The 16,726-nt window shown below is 44.2% G+C and overlaps 1 protein-coding gene across 1 annotated transcript; it reads left to right on the plus strand.

Annotated features, from left to right (window-relative positions):
- Positions 1 to 247: 247 nt before the first annotated feature.
- RNF114 (ring finger protein 114) lies at positions 248 to 13,517 on the plus strand. The gene is made up of 6 exons (XM_045529253.1): positions 248 to 446; positions 4,773 to 4,923; positions 7,266 to 7,372; positions 7,723 to 7,837; positions 10,217 to 10,324; positions 11,630 to 13,517. The coding sequence occupies exons 1-6, from the start codon at positions 307 to 309 to the stop codon at positions 11,693 to 11,695; spliced, it is 687 nt and encodes a 228-aa protein (XP_045385209.1). The 5' UTR covers positions 248 to 306; the 3' UTR covers positions 11,696 to 13,517.
- Positions 13,518 to 16,726: the final 3,209 nt, after the last annotated feature.

The following is a 16,726-nucleotide window of genomic DNA, read 5'->3' on the forward strand; positions in this document are numbered from 1 at the left end:
GAGAAATATTAAGTAATAGTGCAGGTGGTGCTAAACTAATGATTTACATCTGGGAAACAGGGGCCCACACACAAAGCCCGTCCCAATCCTACCAGCCTCTGGATTTGGCTTCCACATTTTCAGACTTCCCTCGGCCTCTCCCTGGGTCCGGTCGGACGGCCCGGAAACGAAGCCGTCCCACGAGCCCCGCCCACAGCCGCGCGCCCGACTCGCAGGCCCCGCCCCGCATTCGCCCCGCCCCCGAGCCTCGCCCCGCCCCGGCTCCTCCTTCTCGGCCGCCGTTGCGCGGCGTTCAGGGGCGGCAAGATGGCGGCGCAGCAGCAGGAGCGTGAGGGCGGTGCGCAGCGGGCAGGGCCGGCGGCGGAGACCGATCCCCTAGGCCGCTTCACGTGTCCGGTGTGCCTAGAGGTGTACGAGAAGCCCGTGCAGGTGCCCTGCGGACACGTGTAAGCGGCGAGCCCGGGCCTAGTTGGGGGGTGCCTGACCGGGAGGGGAATGAAGCGGAGGAGCGAGGCCCCGACGGGGGAGGGTCTGGGGGCGGGGGTGAGAGGCCCGATCTGGAGGGGCCGCTGCGCGGGGCCGTCCCGGGCTCCCGAAGGCCCGCGAAAGTTGGCGGGGCGCTCTTCCTCTTCGCCCGTCCGCTCCCCGCGCTGGGACAGCCGCCGTCCGTTAAGCGCCCACTGTGTCCGGGCGCCTGTCAGACGCCGTCCCTCACGTGATGGTGGAGTTGTGCTCTGCCGGGGCTCAGGTGGCGTCTCCAGCCCGCCCTTGGGGAGCCAAAACTGCCGTTGGATAGTCGGAACATCGCTCCTGTAGTCCTTTGGCGTCGTGTATCTAGCTCTGCCAAGTAATTCTAATGTGCACTAAAGTTGGGGGAACGCTAAACCTCACCGAAAGAACAAAAGCGGAGTCTTTCTGTCGGTCTGCCAGTCTGCCCTTAGCTGTGCAAGGGGTGGGGGCGGCACGCAGGGATTTGTTAGCGTTCCTACTACTTGCGGAGAAGATGTGTTTCATTCTATTTTCAGTTCAGTCTTCATGGCCTAAATACCGCTAATAGACAGGGTATGGCGATTAAAGCAGGTTTGTGTGAAAATGCGCACTACAGATGGGTACTGAGAGATTGGCCAGTTTGAATCTATCTAATCTGAATCAGACAACGCCTGAGCCGAATACACTGTGGAAAACGTGACCACCTGCTTCTTGCCTCTAAGTTAGCTTTTCCTGTGTGGCCTAACTCAGTGCTTATCCTGCGATCACTGGCCTTGGGCTTGGTCTTGGGACCACTTTACTAGTCAGAAGGCACAATAGACCCCTGCTGAGACTCATTGGCATTGTTCCCGCAGCAATCCTGTAGGGGGAGGGTTGGCGGCCATTTTACAGGTGAATAAAGTGAGGGGACTAAGACTCACTTAGGGCAGGCTCGCCATTGCCTAACTCTTCCCAGATCTACTGCAGGTGTCTGTTTTGTTAGCTCAGAGAACAGTGCTTGGCACCTGGCAAAGGCTTCCCAGCCACTCCGGCCGCCTTTTGCTTCTTCGAGTACACTTTAGATAATTTCAGGCTGTTTCTCTTTGCAGTTCAGTTAGCCTGGAACTCTTCTTGCCCCATCCATACCTCCCTCACCACTATCCCCAAATCCTTCTCAGGCTTCAAGTCCAAGTTTTAAGTTAACTCCCTGATCACTGTCTCCATCTAAATTACCTCCCCTACTTCTCTCCTGGAGCTTCCTTCCTTCTCCTTCCTTGCACAGAGCAAAACTTAGGCATCATGAGGGCAGTTTTTTTGCCTCTCAGTATCCCCAGTGCAGTGTCTGAGCATCCATATTCCAATCTTACAGTCAACTGAGTGGAATGCCCTCTATTTGCCTATTGTAGGGGTATAGTAAGATGATTCTGCCATCACAGTTTACGGTCCAATGAATTGCTTATAAATAAGTACTAATGAATGTTCAAACTATTGTGCAGCGGGAGGGTATTACAAGGATCAAACCTCTGTGTCTGGTCGGGGAGGAGCAGGGATCAGGTAGTGGTTGAATGAGCTAAGAAATTAATGGTAGAAGTAAGCTTCATGAGAGTGAGAGTTGAAATGATGTCTAGGTAGTTTTCCCATTGAGTCATCTTATCCTTGTATCAGGTTTACTTAATTTTGGATTAATTCCATGGATTTCAGTTACTATTAACATTTGTAAGAAGGCTTAACCCAACACAGCTTACTCACCGAAGAACCCCAAAATTCCTTGAGCCAAGTGAACCTTCTAGATCAGAGTGCAAGAAACAGTACTGGGCTTCAAACCTTGGCTCTTTTCTATACACACCATCCTCTCCCTACTTGTTCAGTTCAATGCTGATTGAAGACAGATGGAAGCACCTCTGTGAGGCCAGCAGCAGTCTCCCTTAACTCCAGCCAAATGCTTTCTGCTGTGCATAGTTGATTTTTAACTTTTGTGCATGGAAACTTAAGCATCACTGCAGTTCTGGTTAAGGCATTGGATTTTTATAAAACTTTATTTCAGGCCCTGGATAACTACATCCTCCTCCAATGTAGTGAAATACAGCTGGAGAAGGGCAGGCGGCTGGAGCCCAAGAGAAAGGAATTTCTTCATAGCACCATGACAGAAGGGGTGGAGCATCTGAAGGCTGATCTAGAAAAAGGCCCACAAATAGGAAATAGAAACTGAAAGGCCAGCCCAAGATACACGAACAGTTTAAAAGCAGGCTTGTTGTTTAGGCACGACTCAGGCACAAAGTGGCTCATGAACATATAGATCAGCTGTACCTCAGTGTGTGCTTGAGGAGAGACTTTGAGCTGCTTCTGCATGCCAGGGTTGATTCCATCATAGTCTCTGGAACCCTCTGTGCTTTCTTGCGTTATTCTTGTGATCTGCCTTTGCGATGAGTCAATACACGTGATGGTCATGAGACCCTGCCTGCCTCATAGCTTGCCCTTCTTCCATGTTCTGCCATATCACAGCCCCGAAGGCCTTCCTTTCTACCTTTCAGACACTCCCTTGTCTTTGGTGTCACCTTGGTGTGGAACTGTGCATCTGGATCTGTGTAGCTGTCCTCCTAATCAGGTCTCAGCTCAAATGTCACCTCCTCAAAGAAGCCTTCTCTGATCACCTCAGCTGATTTCTTTGCTGTGTTTTATTTCCTTTATATGCTTACTATCTGAAATTAATGTTTGTGTTTTCCTCTATAAGTATCATGAGGACAGGGACTTTGTCTAGTTTCCACTCTGCCTTCAGTGGTAAATGAATAGATCCCCTTACCTTCTCCCACCCTGGTCTGGAATTTTGCCTAGCAGCATTAATACCTAACTTAATGACAAAGAGGAAAGATATTTTTAGAGAGGGTAAAAAGTTGTCAGTTGTGCAGAAGATTGCCTTTGATTATAAATCCTAAGTTCGTGGCAGATTTTGTTATCCTGCTTTAAATCTATTAGGTTGGGTAAGTAGCCTAGGGTGTTTTTGTGCCTTATTATTCATTCTATCTGTGCACCTTATCTCAGCATCATCACCTGCCTAGGCTTCCGGGTAGAAACTTGGTCGTCTTTGACTTTCCTTTCTTCTCCAAATTCAGTAAGTTATCAAGTCCTACTGATTCTGTCTCTGAATTGTTTCCTGAATTCATTCCATGTTTCATCAGTCAGGCCCTCACAGTCCCCTTGCCTTTAGTCATCTTTTGGTTTCTACTTTGTCTCTTCTCATCTCTCCTATCTAAAACAAAAGAAAACAAACAAAAAACCTTGTTGTCCATGATAGCACTAGAGTTATTTTTCTGAAACTTGGATTTGGTCTTGTTGATACCTTGCTTTAAACCTCTGGCTCCCCACTACTCCTTATGTGGAAAAGTCTGTTAGATTTTGATGCATCATGAATTTTAACCCAATGGGCCTAGAATATTCTTCCCTTTGCTAGCTGAACTCTTTTAAGGAGGATCGTGAATGCTGCCTCTGAAGTCTGACGGCCCTGTCCTGCTCAGTTCACAGCTAGTTGTTCTTTTGTTTTCATATAGCACTTTGCCTTTACCTCTAATGGTGGCAGCTCCCATTTATTGTGCATGTCGTATGTGCTAGGCACTTTACTAAGGGTCTGCTGTACATGTTTCGTCTTCCCAACAATCCTAGAGGTAGATACTACTTTTTTTTTTGGGGGGGGGGGGGGAGACAGTGTCTTCACTCTGTTGCCCAGGCTAGAGTGCTGTGATGGCGTCATAACTCACAGCAACCTCAAACTCCTGCGCTCAAGCGATCCTCCTGCCTCAGCCTCCTGAGTAGCTAGGACTACAGGCGTGTGCCACCATACTCAGCTAATTTTTTCTATTTTTAGTAGAGACAGGGTCTCGTTCTTGCTCAGGCTGGTCTTGAACTCCTACGCTCAAGCGATCCTCCTGCCTTGACCTCCAGGGTGCTCCTGTTACAGTTGTGAGCCACTGTGCCCAGCCATTACTATCCTAATTTCACAGACGAGAAAACAGGGGTTCAGGAAACCCCACTAAGATTCCTCAGTGGCAGGGCCTAAGGTTTGAAGCCTCAACCATAACATCTTCTGCTATGTATCATCATAGTTTTTGCTTGTTTCTGTACCTGTGTGTTCTTTGCAGTCTCTCCCTACCCCCAGTTTTCCTGGCCTAGAATGACTTAGTATTTGAATTGGAATAGGGAGCAAATTATTTTTAATCCATTATCCATTGATGTCTTTTTAAAAGTTGATCCATATTCATTGTCTTGTCTCCATGATGCATGACGGAGGTTCTCTGTGTGTCTTGTTCTAGCTTTTGCTCTGCATGCCTGCAGGAATGTCTGAAGCCGAAGAAACCTGTCTGTGGGGTGTGTCGCAGCGCTCTGGCACCTGGCGTCCGAGCCGTGGAGCTCGAGCGGCAGATCGAGAGCACAGAGACTTCTTGCCATGGCTGCCGTAAGAATGTATGTGGAAGTAACATGGAAGAGTCAGTGTCTTTCATTGTTGAGATGGGGTAAAACTTAGAGCTGTTGCCACGTGGTTTCTGAAGTTAGAGCATGACTAGGTGACTAACAGCACGTGTGCATGCCATTTATCTGTGGTGATGGCTGTGCTATTTTGTTTTCGTAACCTTATTGGTTTTAAGAGTTGCTTAAGTATTTATTTTAGCTTCAAAAGCCATAGAAATCAGTTATTCCAATATTTTCCTATAAAAGACTCATTTTTCCAAAGTAGTATAAACAATTTTGTTTATTTTCATTTCAAAATATTAAGGGGGGTACAAATGTTTTTGGTTACATGGATCGCTTTTGTAATGCTTGAGTCACGGCTGTAAGTGTACTCATCACCCAAATAGTGTTCGTTGCACCCCATTAGTATAAACAATTTTAACGACAATAATATTTCGTAATCTTTTAAAATATAAAACAAAGACAGTGAATCAAAAAAGTTATCGGTTGCAATGAATTTGAGGGGAAATTTTGTAATCTATATTATTAGAGATATAAAATTTAATGGTTCAACTTCCTAGCACTTTATAGGGGGGAATCATGACATAAAAGTCAATATGAAATCATTTGATTGTAATAGCAATATTTTAACAATGGAAATGCATCCATGCTCTTTTGTATAATCATTACAGTCATGTATATTTATTTTCACATCTGTTATAACTACTCCTGAAAAGGAAAAATATTATTTTTCTAAGTCTTATTTTCTAAGAGGTGTGCACACCCTTATTGCTTTTAGAATCATTATAATTTTGTTAATTCCATACAATACAAAAATATAAAATAACGTGGGCTTATTTCTCACTCCAGATATTACCACTTCAAAAGTAGTTCAATTTAGAAGGCTACCTGACATTTTCTGCCCTTTGACAAACAGATGTTCAATATGTATACAAACACAGTTGTTGGATTTTTACAAGATGGTACATACTATAATATATATGTCTTCCACTTTTTTTACTTTCAAATTTTTTTTTTATTTAATGACATTGGACAGCTTTGCATGCCAGTTTCATTATTTTTATGATGGCCATAATATGGATATACTTCACCATCTCCTTCCTTTCAGAGTGATTTAATATTAGGGGCACACAGTCGGGGGCTACTACAGTGCTAAACAGGGATATTCCCTTTTAATTGGGGGCTCCTCAGTGGGCAACTTAAAATCAACAGGTTCTTTAGCTGGAGGTGAGACAGAAAGAATCATATGGTAAGCTGGGGCTCAAATATTGGAGCTTCTTTTTCCTTGTTTCTTTTTGGAAACTCAAGATATTGAAATAAAGTTTTATATTACCTTCATCTTTATGCATGCACAGAGGGTTTTTTGTTCCCTCCATATACTTTTGTTTTTCACCATTTTAAAGATTGTGCTATGGGCATACCTCTCAAAATGTTTTTCTTTCCCTTACTTCCTTCTCCATTTCTTACACATTTTCTTTCTTTTAGAACACCTGTAATAAAGCAGTCTTTGGATTTTCTTCTCTCTTTCCATCTTACTGTTGCACAGCCTAGATTTTATATGAAATATAAAATTTAGATTTCAGTTTTTTTAAGATCATTTATCACAATCTGGTGATTAATACTTTAGGGTTACTAGCCCTTATCCCTTTTACTTAAATGACCACTTTGCTGCACATAACGGAATATGGTTCTTGGCTTGATGTAAGATTAGTTTTATTTTTAATTTTTTTTGGAGATAGGGTCTTGCTCTGTCACCCAAGCTAGAGTGCAGTGATGCAGTCCCAGTTCACTGCAGCCTCAAACTCCTGGACTCAAACAATCCTCTCACCTCAGCCTCCTGAGTAGCTAGGACTATAGATGTGTGCCACCGTACCTGGCTAATTTTTTTTTTTTTTTTTTTTTTTTTTTTAAGAAACAGGATCTCACTGTGTTGCCTAGGCTGGTCTCAAACTCCTGGCCTCAAGCAATCCCCCCCCTTTTTTTTCAGCCTCCCAGAGTGCTGGGATTACAGGCATTAGCCACCACACCTGGCCAAAAAGACTAATTTAAATGCTAGTGTAGAAAACTTTAAAAATGTCACTGGATTTAGAACATATCATGAATAATGCAAGCCTGTAGGAGAATAATTTTAGAGTAGAAGCAAATGTTCTGATTTGGTCCAGTAAAACATCAGCCTTGATATTCATGGAAAATCTGCAATAGTCAGGGTTTCAGGAGTCTGGTGAGGTTATTTGCCAGGGTGGTGTAGGTCTAGTTTTCATCTTGCCCTTGCTTTGGGACTATGTTTGGCCTGGTACAAGGTCCTCACTAACTTGTGGGCTCTCTTTCTATTCGAGTTCTTCTTATCCAAGATCCGGGCCCACGTGGCTACCTGTTCCAAATACCAGAATTACATCATGGAAGGTGTGAAGGCCACCACTAAGGATGCGTCCCTACAGCCAAGGTAAATGACTCAATCACTCCCTTAGGTGGAAGTCATCTTTTGGTACAAAGAAGTTGGGCACTTTGCATTCTCAAGGGTTTAGTTGTATAAGTTTGGGAAAGTGGAGGTATAATTGCTACATTGGCTGAAGCTGATAAGTTTTGGGGGGAGGATATGCAGGAGAGGACTCTCTGTTCACCTCAAATGTTAGCTGTGCTATTTATTTTCAAGACTTGATTCCGAAGTGATAATCAGAATGCTTGTCATAACTCATTCGGTAAACTCTGCTCCTTTTTGGAATGTACAGTGGTTGAAGTTTCATAGACAGGTACTCACAGAGAGATTTTATTTTCCTGCCTTTCACCTTCCAGGAATGTCCCAAATCGCTATACCTTTCCTTGTCCTTACTGTCCTGAGAAGAACTTTGATCAGGAAGGACTTGTGGAACACTGCAAATTATCCCATAGCACGGATACCAAATCTGTGGTAAGAGTAACCTTTTTTTTCTTTTAACTTTATTCTGAAAAGAAAAGTCAAACTTAAAGAAAAACTATAGGATTAGTACAGTGAACTCCTGTGCACCCTTCACCTGTAATCACAAATTATTAATGTTTTACCGTATTTGCTTAACCATACTGTATATATACATATTTTTTGTCGAACTATTTGGGAATAAGCTACAGGTACTGTGACCTCGTGGACCCTAAATACTTCAGTGTATATCTCCTAAGAACATTTTCTTACAAAATGACATTTTTGTGTGTGTATAATTAATCACAGTCAAGAAGCTTAACATTAATACAATCTAATAACTAGCATGAAATCCATGTTTAAATTTTAACATTTGTGATATCCTTCATAGCAATTTCCCCCTCCCTCGAAGGAGTCTTGAATGGTACTAAGTGCTGTGTCCTCTGCCACATTAAGAGTCATGTGATTGATGTCTGTTGCTCCTGTTGCTGGTAACATTGACTTGAATCCCTTGGTATCCACCGGATCTCTCCTCCATAAAGTTGTCATTTTCTTTTTGATAGTAGCTTCTTCATAGTTGTGGGAAAAGAAGTTTAGATAGAATTATTAGGAAAGGGCTTTATTTAAACATCACCAATGTGCACATAGTCTCTTTTTTCTTTTTTTTTTTTTTTTTGAGAGAGAGTCTTGCTCTGTTGCCTGGGCTAGAGTGAGTGCCGTGGCATCAGCCTAGCTCACAGCAACCTCAAACTCCTGGGCTCAAGCGATCCTACTGCCTCAGCCTCCCAAGTAGCTGGGACTACAGGCATGTGCCACCATGCCCGGCTAATTTTTTCTATATATATATTTTTTTAGCTGTCCAAATCATTTCTTTCTATTTTTAGTAGAGACGGGGTCTCACTCTTGCTCAGGCTGGTCTCGAACTCCTGACCTCGAGCAATCCACCCACCTCGGCCTCCCAGAGTGCTAGGATTACAGGTGTGAGCCACCACGCCCGGCCCACATAGTCTCTTTTATTAAAAAATGTTTGAATTTGGTCCATCTCAGCATTGTGTTTTTTCCCTCTCAATGTGATTGACAGACTAGGTCTTCCTACATAGTTAGGTATATATTCTATAATTTTGTTTTAGTTTTCCCATTTATCTCATACTGCTTCTCTTGAACCATATACCCAGTTGTATGGACAACCTTCAGCTCCATTGCTGTAAAAGGTGGTGCACAGACTTTAGAATTTTCATGAGCTTTTGTAAGGGTACCAGGGTAACTGTCAGTGCTAATCTTATCAGGCCTGATAGTGTTCTTTATTTCTCTACCATAAATCTTAAGATACAGCTGGCTTATGTGAGAAACATATCTTTTGTATGTTTACAAGCTGAAGTCCTAGATATGAATTAATTTGGTCAAAAGTTACTTGCACTCATAGTCTTGATAGATACTGCTATTGCTAAACAACTCTGTGGTTTCTGGTGCTACAGCCCAATATTCTCTCTCTCTCCTCTATTGGCTTCCTGAAATCCCTCTGATTATTTTGTCTCTGTGAAGCCCTCTCTTTAGCTCTTGGCCCTCTGTTCTGTCTCCTTTCCTCTGCAGCTCCTTAATTCTATGTTTCACCTTCCCTTTGGGAGCCATCTCCTCAGTCTCTAGTCCTGCCCTGTGTTATGGCTCCACAGCTACACCAGCCTGCTTGTTCCACCATCCCAGATTATATCTTGCCAACCCCCTTTGTCACTGTGTCTTCCTGGCAGTTGAGTAGGGTTCCATCTCCAAGCCAGAGCACTATACCTTCTTCCCCGCGTGAGTTTTCCATTCTAGCTAGCCTGGCTCTTTGCCTGTAATAACTGCTGCCTCCTGACCTTTTCTCCACATAGTGCCTTTCTTCTGGAGCACCTTACATGTTCTCTTTGCCTATCCAGATACAACCCAATCTTCACATCCCAAATTAGCCTTTCATACAAGGGCTTTTTGGCCTGATCCCTTCATCTGAGCATTTACTTTGTTAAAATGCATAGGAGGCTATGTTCTACTTCCTTGGGACATTACTCTTCTGATTATTTACTTGGTTTTCCCACACTTTTGGATCATCTTGTGTGGAGGGTGTGGGGGCTGGCCACATTCTAGGCCCCCACTGGGCTGACTGACCCACTTCCCTGACTACAGTAGGAATCAAAGCATGGTGTCATGACTTGAGCCTTTATCCACCCCACGTGTCATTTCACTTAAGGAGGAAACTTGGAGTGTTTTCTGGGATGCTGATGTGCACAGGAAGAAGTGACCAGGCCCTGGACTGGTGTGTCAGGAGAACTGTTCTGGAAGAAGGGAGGCCAGACACAGGCCACAAAGGGCTGGTGCCAGCTGGGACATCAAATGCCTAAGACCTTGCTTCTTTGTTCAAAGGTTTGTCCGATATGTGCCTCGATGCCCTGGGGAGACCCCAACTACCGCAGCGCCAACTTCATAGAGCACATCCAGCGCCGGCACCAGTTTTCTTATGACACTTTCGTGGTAAGTCGAGAGCCCAAGCTCTGGTCCCTCCCCTGGGGGACAGCACAGCTACTTCACTTTTCTCAAAAGGGTTGCTGGGGATCTCATTGTTGAGCTTTGTCACTGACGTGGTTTCTCCCACTGCCGCTGTGCACTTTCTGTTCATGGGCCAGGCAGGTGGCCAGGGTAATCATCTAGACAGACACAGTGAAGCTCGTTCCTTTCTTCCCCCTCCCCTGCCCCCAAAGTTTTGTCCACTTTCTTATGTTATATATAATTTCTACCTGTTACAGCACTTAGTTTGGAAGCCTCAAGTTCATATGGCCCTGGGGACTAGGCAAGTAATGGAAATGGTCTTCATAAGGGTTCACAAGCCAGACAGTGCCTGACTTAAGTTACGCCACCATCGCCCCAGCTGATTGTTGTCCTGTGGAAATACAGGCACAGTATTGCCTGTCTCCTCCACCCCCACCCCTGAAGCAGGAAATGCAGGATTTCATATGAAGTATCACAGATTTTAATGATTTTTAAAAATACATCAGGTCAAACAGAACACATCCACTAGCCAAGTATGACTGTCAGGTTTGTATTTTTTTCCCAGAGCTGGATGGTTTTGAAGGGGCACCGTTGTCCAGGCATCATAGTAATAGATAAATTTGGCCAACTGTTTGAAGTAAACCTTTTATTTACATACACATAGGTGTCAAATTAGGATTATAGAGCAGTGTTCAGTCTTAATGGCTGTATTTCAAGATCTAAGAAGGAAACTCTTTTATAAGTTGTCGTAAAGAGTATTCTCAGTCTGACAGAGGGTCCAAAACTCAGACTTCAGAATAACTGTTCATTTTGTTAATGTTATAGAGATTCCTAAAAATACCCAAGTAGATAATTTTGCCTCATTAAATTAAAGAAGGCTAGCTTCACTACAGTTTCTGCTGTTCCTTATACCCCTAAAAAAAAAACCCTGTACTGGGCACTGAACCCACCTCTTAAAAACAGCACCAGCTGAGTGCATTTGTGCATGTGTTTGCCTTCTGCTCGGACTAAATTAAATGCGCTGAGCACTTGGTCTGTGCCAGGCCCCATTCATGTGCTGCCTGGGCCCTGCAATTCCAGTTTAAGGGTGGCATCGTTACTTTTATTTAAGGATGAGACAGCAGAGGCACAGAGAGGTGATATAATTTTCCCAGAGTTGCATAACTAGTATCGCAAATGTTGGAGCTGAGATTTGGTCCCTAGTAGCCCTCTCCAGATTCCTTCTACTGAACGTGAGCCTTTGCAGCTGTGAAGCGTTGTTGAGGCTGCTTGTCTGTGTTTTGCCGTCAGGATTATGATGTTGATGAAGAGGACATGATGAATCAGGTGTTGCAGCGCTCCATCATCGATCAGTGAGCAGTCTGTGCCATCCGTCTCATGTTCCAGAGCTTCCATTATGTGTTAAACGTGAAACCTTTGACTCCTACACCTTAACTGTACAACAGACCTGGAAACGATCCGTGGCATTGGGACAGGGTCACTTCTGACAGGGGAAACGGGTCCTCAGGTCAGAGCCCTCCTTTCCTTTGGGCTCTTGCCAAAGCCGTCTTCCCCCCACTGTTAACCTTGTTTGTCACATGGTCTAGTCTTTGTTGGTTCTCAGCTGCTTCCTGGAGCTTCTGCCTCTTCTTCTGGAAGAGAATCTGGCTTCTTCACCTCTACCTGTTCTTGTTTTATACTCATTCCTCTCATCTGGTGTTCACCTCTGTTCATCTCTCACGTTCTCTGAGCCAGCCAGGACCTTTTCTGGGTCATGAAGCACAATGAAACAAGCTTCTCCTTTCCTTGTCTCTGAGGTGTGTGGGCCCTGACCAGTGCTGAAGCTCCTATGTGCAGCGGAGCTGCTTGCCGGTGGGCCATTGGCGGCAGCTGCTGGAAGCTGGGGTTGCCATCCTGGGATACATTTCACAAGTCCTCAGGGTGAATGTTCTGGGTTTAGCATGGTCCAACGTTGGAAGTTTTGATGAGTGATATTTTCCTACTATTCCTGCACATCCTTAGAATTAACTGGTTCAGTCTTAAATGCCTGCACGGTGCCTTTTTAGGATAAGGTGTAACCATATGTTTTTGTGAAAATGTTTCTAGGTTAGGAAAGTTGAAGTCTGTTTATCTGTAAGTGGAGAGTAGGGTCAGCTAAGAGAGGTGGGAGGCCACAGCTTTTTGGTTCTGATTTTCAAACTAGTGAGGTATTTTCAAATTACTGCGTTGTGTTTGCCTCTCTGGGAGCCTGCTTACATTGTGGTCCTTGAAACATGAAAAGGAGTCCTTGAATGAATAGGAAGAAAGAGATTTAGAGGCTCCAGTGGATACTAGTTCTTTTATCTTCTATGTGGTAATTTAGATTAAACTGAGCATTGTTTTTCTATCACAGATGGTTTCCTTATGACACTGCTTTCAACATGTAAATCCGTGTTTGAAAACCTGCTTTCTGAATATAGAGTGAAGCTGTAGGAAATCCAGTATTGCACCCTCTTGTCTCTTCCAACAAGACACTGTTCTTAAGGCACATCTCATGATGAGCAGTTGTTAATAAAAGCTGTCTACTGGAAACTTTCTTTAGTAATGGCTCTAGAAGTTTGAAGTTCAACACATTTTACAAATATTAATAAATATAATGCTAAGTACTGTCAGCCTAATCTGTAGGAGCAGAACCTCTGACTGACCAAAAAGCATATGGATTTAGGTTCGTTCTTTCATGTCACACATCTAGTCTGGATATGGAACTTTTTTCTGGTCAGTGGCTGAGGCTGCAGGTGACAGTGGGCCTGTAACTGCTGCTGTGGCCTCTCCCTGCCTGCCAGTAACAAGCTGCAGATACCTAGTCACCAGCGAAGATGGGGCCCATTGGGGCAAAATGGTTTTTCCTAACGTGCTTACTTGGGAGGACCCAAATGTTAAAGGTCCACTTCTTTTACTTCACTGTAATTTCTGGAAAAAGTTTACTCAGACCTCCCTAAATTGAGGATCATCTCAGTAGAAGTTTGGGGGGAAATTTGACAAAACCCTTCATTTGAGGGAACTGATGAGAGAGCGTATGTCCATCTCGGTGGTACCAAGAAACTTCCTTGTATTAAGTGCACTTCATGTATTTCTAATAAGATGACTTTCCAGAAAGTGAAATTTGTTATGTTCTGGCTTTCAAAAGGCGAAATATAAATAAATTTCATAATTTATCCAACTGGTAAGCTATATTGCCTATTTTCATTAAACACCATGGGCTGACGCCTGGGCTTGAAGGCCCTCCAGGAGATTTGTTCTTCCTAAGAGGGAGGTTTTTGTCTGTCACAGTCCTACCTGGCTGCTAATCACATCTTTGACACTTTACCACCTTAGGTCCTTGCTGGGCCTGTCCTCTGGAAAATGAACACAACCCCCACTTCTTAAAATTGGGAAGCCAGAAGTCATGGTGCTCCATAAAGCAGGGCTTTGGGAACACAGCTTCAGCTACATTCGGGATGATTTAGCAGCAGTGAGAGACACTGTAGTAAAGCGGTTCTGCAAGTTGAAATTTCAGGTCCTGGAGGTGTTTAAGTTCTACACTCTGCCACTAGCTATGGGACATCTGGCAAATACTTTATGAACCTGTCTCACTGCTATGAAATGGGGATAATAGTATCTGCCTCTTAAGGATGTTAGGCTTCAAGGGAGCAATGCATGCAGAACCCTGCACAGTGCTATGTTGTGGGTACTCTGTGTGGCATTTGTCTGCTGTGCTTGTCTCCTGGGTTTCTTCATTCAAATCCTGATCCCATAGGAACCTTAAATTTAATACAGCCAAAACTAGCCCAGTGCAGTTGCTCATGCCTGTAAGTAATTACAGCAACTCGGGAGGCTTAAGGCAGGAGGGTGGTTTGAAGCTGGGAGTTGAGACCAGCCTGGGCAACTCTGTCTCTACCAAAATAAAAATTAGCCAGATGTGGCACATACCTGTAGTCCCACCTACTTGGGAGGCTGAGGCAGGAGGATCGCTTGAGCCCAGGAGTTTGAGGTTGCTGTGAGCTAGGCTGACACCCAGGCAAGAAAGTGAGACTCTGTCTCAAAAAAAGAAAAAAAAAATCCTGACAAATATAGAGCCCGGGAAGGCCATGAAGAGAGGATTCTCAAGCTTGTATTCCTAATAGCAAAAACTCTCACAAAAGACTCTGCAAATGCAAACACAACGTCGCACAAAGGCCATCACAACCTCACACAAAAAATACTCTGCAAGGACATCTGCCCAGTAATTGCCTGTCCAACCTCGGACTGGTGTCACCCTTGTTGTTGATCTTTGTAGCCAAGAACAATGATTTCAAAACAATTATGTAATCCTCATTTTTTTCATTTATATACCTTTGTCTTCCTTTACCTCCCTGAATACACATATAGTTTACTATGGCACATGTATTCCCATGGCCATGCCCTAATAAATACCATTTTCTTTTAGAGAGGCCCTCCCTCTTTGTTATTTAGGTTGACATTCTCAAACCCACTTCTTCACTCTGTGCTCCAACCATGCAGGCCTTTCTGCACCTGTGCATCACATTCCGCACCTCAAGGACTGCACACATACCCTTCCCTCTGGAATATTTGGCGCCCCCACCCGTGTCTTTGCCTCCTAATCGCGGTTTGGATGTTTAGATCAGAATTTCATAGATGATGTCCCTGTAGTAACATCTACTTCTAGTACTAATCAGGGCATTTGTTAAACCCGTGTATAAATACCCCTCCTAGCTGTAAGTTCCCTCAGATCAGGATTGTAAACTCATTGATCAACATTTGGGTTGCCAAATAAAACAACAAGACTCTCAGTTAAATGTGAATTTCAAACTAACAATGGATAATTTATTAGTTATAAATATGTCCCAAATATTGCATAAGGGTGTAATTTGTCCAAGCCAGAAAGTGAATGCCAGAAATATTCATAGCTAAAAAATGATTTGTTGTTTACCTGAAATTCACAATTAACTGAATATTTTGTATTTTTATTGCTTAAGTCTGGCAACCCTACTCAATGTATGTTAGCAGAATAGATATTCTGAGCATGTGCTCTGTGCCAGGCAACTCACTTTCTCCTTACATTTTGGGCAATTACTTGTTTTAATGGCTGTCTCTCACACGAGAAGTTAAGCCCCTGAGGACAATGACTATGTCTGTCTTCTGCACCACTGGGCTCTATACTTGGCCCCCGATAGACTCAATAAATATTCCTAGAATTGAAATAGAACTAAAAGAGGTGTATGTGTGTGATTTTCCAACCGTTCCTGCCCTTTCCACGGGTACTGGTCCACGCTGGAACGAGAGTCCGGTGCAGCGGTAAGAGGAGCCTGAAGGGGGCAGTGTCTCCCCGAAGCTCCGGCCTCCCGCTGTCAATCACCGTGGGGAGGCGGGTCCTCAAAAACCGGAAGAACCGGAAGCCGGAACTTGGAAGGTAAAAAGAGCAAGACTCGGGTGGTCAGTCGAAGGTGGCCACTGCCAGGTGGGGGCCTGAGCCACTCAGGTCCTCGATGTGATAATTAAGTAGATTCCACCCTTATTCCCCGGCCTTCCACAGTATCTGCTGCATGTCCCTTGCGGAGCTCAGCTGGGCACCATGAATACAGGAATGGCGACAATGATGATAATCATTTTCATCCTTGGTTCCTCATAATAATTTTGCTTTAATCCTCCCTGCTTTAAGCTCTGAAAGGTAATCAAAACCAGACACTCCCAGTCTGAGCAAGAGCGAGACCCCGTCTCTACTAAAAATAGAAAGAAATCTGGATAGCTAAAAATATATAGAGAAAAAAGTTAGCCGGGCATGGTGGCGCATGCCTGTAGTCCCGGTGACTCCGGAGGCTGAGGCAGAAGGATTGCTTAAGCCCAGGAGTTTGAGGTTGCTGTGAGCTAGGCTGACGCCACGGCACTCTAGCCAGGCCAAAAAGAGAGAGACTCTGTCTCCAAAAAAAACGGACACTCAGCTTTCTCTGGGAAAGTCAATCTCATTGAATTCTCTTAACCAAGCAGGATGGTAGCCATGGAAGTTGGAATCTGCTAAGGAGTAAACAACTCAACTGCCAAAAAAAATAATAATAATAACAAACAAACAAAAAGAATTCTCTTAACCAGCCTTGCAGGAGGGATACTATTAATATTCCCATTACACAGATGAGGAAATGGAGGCCAGAGAGGTTGAGTGATTCGCCCAGGCCAGGAAGTGAACGGCTTGATGTTACGGTGATGTGTGATTAGGCCCAGGGACCCCACCACTGACTGCATGGAGTCTCCTCTTCCCAGCATCCAAACTCACTAGCTGACCTAGTGATGAGCTGATCCCTCACCAACTTGACTTTGGACAAATTATTCTAATTTGTGCCTTAATTTCCTTGTCTGTAAAATGGGCTAATAAAAGTGTCTTCCTCATAGAGTAGT

This window comes from Lemur catta, chromosome 17, assembly GCF_020740605.2.
Source record: "Lemur catta isolate mLemCat1 chromosome 17, mLemCat1.pri, whole genome shotgun sequence".
Taxonomy (NCBI): domain Eukaryota; kingdom Metazoa; phylum Chordata; class Mammalia; order Primates; family Lemuridae; genus Lemur; species Lemur catta.